Source organism: Microtus ochrogaster, linkage group LG5 (genome assembly GCF_000317375.1).
Source record: "Microtus ochrogaster isolate Prairie Vole_2 linkage group LG5, MicOch1.0, whole genome shotgun sequence".
Taxonomy (NCBI): domain Eukaryota; kingdom Metazoa; phylum Chordata; class Mammalia; order Rodentia; family Cricetidae; genus Microtus; species Microtus ochrogaster.
In genome coordinates, this window is record NC_022031.1 from 59,652,876 (window position 1) to 59,658,397 (window position 5,522).

The 5,522-nt window shown below is 47.4% G+C and overlaps 1 protein-coding gene across 3 annotated transcripts in view; it reads right to left on the minus strand.

Annotated features, from left to right (window-relative positions):
* Asph (aspartate beta-hydroxylase) overlaps window positions 1–3,797 on the minus strand; it is a 170,717-nt gene extending 166,920 nt beyond the window's left edge. The window contains exons 1-2 of one of the 3 annotated variants that reach the window (XM_026786672.1): window positions 3,591–3,771; window positions 3,200–3,365 (exon numbers count right to left, since the gene is read on the minus strand). In XM_026786672.1, coding sequence (XP_026642473.1) covers window positions 3,200–3,365; window positions 3,591–3,593 — 169 coding nt within the window. In that variant the 5' untranslated portion in view covers window positions 3,594–3,771. Of the gene's footprint in view, window positions 1–3,199; window positions 3,366–3,590 lie in introns of all 3 variants that reach the window. The other 2 variants (XM_026786671.1, XM_005362298.2) reach the window with 2 other exon arrangements.
* Window positions 3,798–5,522: the final 1,725 nt, after the last annotated feature.

Consider the following 5,522-nt stretch of genomic DNA (forward strand, 5'->3'; position numbering starts at 1 on the left):
AATGTATGGATAGAAAATGCACCGAAGGATTGTGTGAGTCTATCTTACTAAATGTATGGATAGAAAATGCACCGAAGGATTGTGTGAGTCTATCTTCTAAGTATATGGATTGAGTTCCTTCTCCATACGTCTCAAGAAAGTTGTTCCACACAAACTCTTATTACTAAATTTCAAAATCTGTTAGCTATCTTGAAAGAATGAAACAACAACAGATAAGGATCTCTGGGAAAGTCCACGCTTATTAAATGATTTTAAAACCTAGCTGCCTTTATATATAATCCGAAGCCTCAGGTTGGGCAGGGGAACGTGTTCTACAGCGACACCTTCTGGGAAGTGGTTAGACAGAAGCAAGTCACAGGCAAAACAGGCAGAGGGTGGCAAGTTAAGAGAATGGGGGCAATGGTGGGTGACACCGGGTGCCAGCTCCTCTGTACTACATCAGGGGCCCAAAGTCTCCCATGAGCCCTCTTCCTCAAAAGCTTTCCCAACTGGCAACCATGAAGGCTTTTCCTGGCCCCAACTGGCCATACAAATATCATTTGAAATGCAAGTTAAAGGTAAGATGCCCAAACACTCCTTCCTTTGTATTCTAAGGAGCGAGACTGGAAAATAATGTAAAACGAAAATCGACTTTATCACTTCTCAATTGAGTTAAACGTAATGAAAGCAGAAGCCTACTTTAAAGTATTTCTTTCTAAAAACACTATCTCCCATCCCCCACACCATGCTTTAACATAAAAATCTAAGAACTAATGAGTCATGCGACCAATGTCCCCATTGACATCGGATTCTCAATATTAAGAACTTAGTGTGTTTACTTTTCAAAGTAAAATTCACTAATGTGCTCTTTCAAGCATAGTCTAGCCAAAGGCCAATGAGTTAAAGACAGAAGCCAAAGTTTCTGCAATGACCTGTACTATACCTTAGACACTGCTGGAAGAAAACTTGATAAACTAGTTAAACTCCCAACCCATATAGGATAGCACACATTCTGTTTAGAAGCCCAAGATTCCAGCAGCGTGGTATAACAATGGGCAACAGAAACCCGGAGTTCTTCCATCCTACCTGCATTTCCACAGACTGAACAATGTAACTTTTAAGCATTGTCTCACCTTATGTAACTAGAAGGCTCTAAATGTCACAGCAATGTCACCATTATCTGAACATATGAACTAACTCTCCAGCAGCCAGGCCTGGTTTGCATGTCCCAAAGTCCCTATCTCAGGGACCACATAAAGCTAACTGTTCTTTCGATAGCCTGTTTATCTTCCAGCTGTACCCTGCTATGAGAAGACAGCAAACAGAACCACACCTGCTCGCTCTAATGTAGCTGTGCAGCACTCTGGAAAGAATCTTAGTTTCCACCGCTGGTGCCTTCTCCGCCCACAGTCAGAACTCAGTATTTACTTAAAATAATAACCTGGGAAGAATAATCCACTCTACACAATGAGGGCTTGGATTTAGGGGGAGGGGTTAGAGCATAGGTATTTCATTCAGACTGTGCTCCGTTATAGTTAAGGAAGCAGTGTATTAAAATATTGACAACTGAAGACACTTGGATTTACTCTAAAATATCATATTGAACAATATGATAAAATAAGTTCCTACACATCCTAGCATTTTCTAAACCTATCGGCAGGCAGTTGCAACGGTTCATTTATTGCAAGGGTAAGGAAAAGCAGCACAGTCTCTGTGCCCATTCATACCAGTGACAGGCCTCATGAGTGACTTCCCTGGAAGCCATCAGTGCTCTACTCCAGGGTTCTGTACATGAAAAAAGTAATAGGAAGAAGGATAGGAGATGTAGCCCAGTGGGTAGAGCACTTCCCACGCAGGCACAAAGCTCCCAGGAGAGCAGCAAAGAAGACACACTTCACTAGTAAGTAGCTACAGGAAACCTCACATTAAAACCTTGCTCGTTAGCTTTCTCTTTTGGACGTAAACATGCAGGAGTCTCTTCTCATTCATACAGTTCATACGCACAGCCACAGCGGTGCTACCTGTATAAGGTCAGCTTACTTAGGGGCCAGGGAACCAGAGTGTCATTTTTACCTGTACAAAAGGTGAATTAATTTCTACAGTGGCCTTGAACTTCGAACTGTGTACATAGAGTTCCTCCCATTAGGAATACAAGCAGTTCTCAGAATGATAATCTGTACACGGGATTTAACTGCACTGCATTCCCCACTTACATTCATTCATTCATTCATTCGTTTTTCTAATCAAATATTTACTGAGCAGCTATTATGGAACAGAACTATTGTACTTGAGGAAAGAGAAAGGGCAGGGCAGAGTACGCGTGGAGATAAACAAGGCAGTAAGTGCTATGAAGAAAAAAAAACCACAGTTGCCTCGTCTATTTTCCTGACAGATACTATAACCATGCGACGTATTTTCCTGACACATAATAATGGGCTGCACGTAGACCACGACACAGAATCTAAATCATTTCTAGCGAAATTGAGAGCTCACGTTCAGTACACATGTGTATTCCAGTTCCAGTATTCTAAATATGAGTCAAAGGAAATAGAAAAGAAACCGAGAACCGATGAAATAGGACACGAAACAGATTTAAAACATCTGTTCTCCAGTCTGCCATAAGCACATAAAGAAAGGTGAATACCCAGTCTTTTTTTTTTTTTGAGAAAAAAAGAGAAGGCGCGCACGCGCGCGCGCGCACACACACACACATACAGTACTTTATGACATCACTTCTTATTTTAAAAGGCAAACACAATGCGTGTTAAGAAATCCAAATAAAATTCCTTAAAATAATTTGCAAGAACGATGCATTCACTCCCAGCCCAGCCCCCGAAAACACACTCCTCCAAGCTGCTACTCAATGCTGCTGGCCTGGCAGGCAGGAACTTACTTTCCCTGACTTTGGCTCAGGGTCAAGCGCCCCGAAATCTGCAAGGAGAAGATAAAGGGTCCTCTACACCCAGTTTCCACTGGGAAAGACAAGAAACGGCTGCGCAATGACCTCGGGCAGCCTGCGTCCTGGAGACCCTAGGCGGTTGCTGGGGTCCCTTCGGACGAGCCCCGCTTCTCCACCTCCCCGCCCGGTGAGCGCGGCCTCGCCCCGCGGGCACAGGAGCCACGCTGGGGATGGAGAGGTGCAGTGAACCCGTCACCAGACCAGACCTGCAGCGCCCACCTGGCTCCCGCCCGCCTCCCACCCCGACTGTGGGCCTCTGACCTCTCCGAGCCCCGGGGCTGCTGCTGCTGCGGCTGCTACCCGTGCTTGGGCTACCGCTGCCCGAGCCACTACCGCTGCTGCTGCTGGTGGTGGTGCTGGTGCTGCTGCTGTGGCTGCCGCCGCCCTTGGCGTTCTTGCGTGGGGCCATCGCGAGCTTCTCGGGGGACTGCAAAGAACGGGGGCCTTGTTGAGTGCGCTAGGGACACCGGGTATCCGCGACTCTGCAGCAACGCCTCAGCCTCCACCGTGCTCACCGCGCCTCAGAATATTTGCACCAGCGTGAGGCGGCGCAGCTAGGCTCGCGTGCGTCCAGCCTGCGGCTCCCTCAGCGGCCAAGAGTGCTCAGCTACCCGGCCCTCAGCCCCGCCCCCGCCAGACTCGGCCCACCCACCATATCTGAAGGACGGCAATGCGAGCCAATAGAGAGGACCTCTGGGAGGAGGTGTGGCCGGCTACGCTCTTCCCTCCCCCCACTCCCCAGCCCTTTGCAGGCCGAAGCAAGTCTGGCGCTGCGCAAGGGCTGCGAAGCTCGAGCGGCATGTGGCTTTTTAGTCTGCCTTGGTTCTCTGGAACGTGGCAAACGTGGAAGCCGGCAGGGCTCTCGCGAGCATTGGCGCTCTGGCTCCAGCGGGATGGGGCGGGCATGGGGGCGGTGCCCGAGAGCAGCACACCACCTCTTGCCTTCTTCCTGGGAATTTGGTTCCGGTGCCTAAGCACACTCCAGGAGTGCATGCTCTGTCTTCAGAAAGGATACGCCACAGTTTCATGAGTACAACATGGTCGTTGGTCCTTTCGGTGTCAAAACAGGGATTTATGTCATTTGTGCCATCAGTATTTTTGGAAACCTTAGTTAAGACATAAAAATGTTAATATGACTCAAAAAAAAAAAACAAAAACATTTTCTTCTCTCTGAAATCTGCCCCCGCTGGACTAGTATCTACAGTTATGTAACGTGCCCAGCCATGGATTTCCTCCTGTGCTTATGCATGTACTGGGTACTTGTGAAACCTGTAAAAATGGCAGCTAATGATCAGCAGAAACTATCATCATTTTTGTCTCGCCCTTTGCTCGCGTCATGTCTGTGACATATGTGGTGATTTGATAAATTGCTGTCAACATCCAGAGATCTTCCCCGAGTTCCGGACCACCTTGGAAGTTCCCCCGTTGTGGTAAAGTCAAAGAAAGCCACAGCTGCGGGACACCAGGCTTTATTCCCCTTCCGCAGCTTGCAGTTTCCCCAGTCAACGCTGACAACTGCTTTGGGTCCTCGGGCTTGCAGACGTGAATGGCTGGGGGCTGCCCACATAAAGTATGGATCCCATCAAGGCAAGTGTGGTAAACAGGGAGAAAGGAGGCCTCCTTTTCATACAGCTATGAGACTGGACCGCAATCCGTTTTTACTACATCTGTATCTCACAGCCTCCTTCTGCCTCCATGTGTCCTTTCTTCTGCCTTGGGCGACCCTTCCTGCCCACAGAGGACATTATTTCAGCAGGAAATAATGACGGGGATGGGAAGAAGCAGAGAGAAAAATCTGATTCGGATTACTTAATGTAAGATGCTGACATATAAACTACAATAGATAAATAAGTAAAAGACTTGTTCCCCCAACATTTTCAGATTCTCACAAAACATTATTAGAGTTAACGTTTAGGGAGCTCAATCTAGAAATCTAGAAATGTTTTAAACCCTTATTCCCCAGCTGGTGATGCTGGTTTGGGAAACCCGGGAATCTTCAGGAGATGGGACCTGGCTGTCCAAATAGGTCACTAGAAGCAGACTTTTGAAGGATTTTGATTAGTTCAGACCCTGCTCTCCTGCTACCACAGGATCCCGCTGCTTCTAACAGTGCAGCCTACTACTGCTATGACCTCCCTGGCCACAATAAAGTCTCTCTGGAACTGTGAGCCAAAATAACCCTTTCGTCCCTCCGTTTATTTCCTTTGGGTATTTTAATCACAACAATGCAAAAGTACCAAACGCAATGATGCCAGAGAGCTAGCAATGGAGAGGTATTGCTACATGCAGAATTACCTCCAAGTTGTTCTTCTTAGAAAACACCTAGTGTCCCGTAGAAAATACTTCACCTGACTCCCCACTCCTGTAGCAAAGGCTTCTGGGATCATCTACATTCTCCCTAAAAAGACAGCCTGGAACCTGAGTGTAGGCATTTATCAAAGGTCACAGTATGGGGGAGATGGTATTTCTTTAACAGCTGTCCCCAAACGGCCAGGAAGTGAGGCTTTGCCCCTGCATTCCCAGAAACTAAACCTGGTATCGTCTCTAGTAATAGAGACATCGCCACATCTCCAGTCCACTTCGC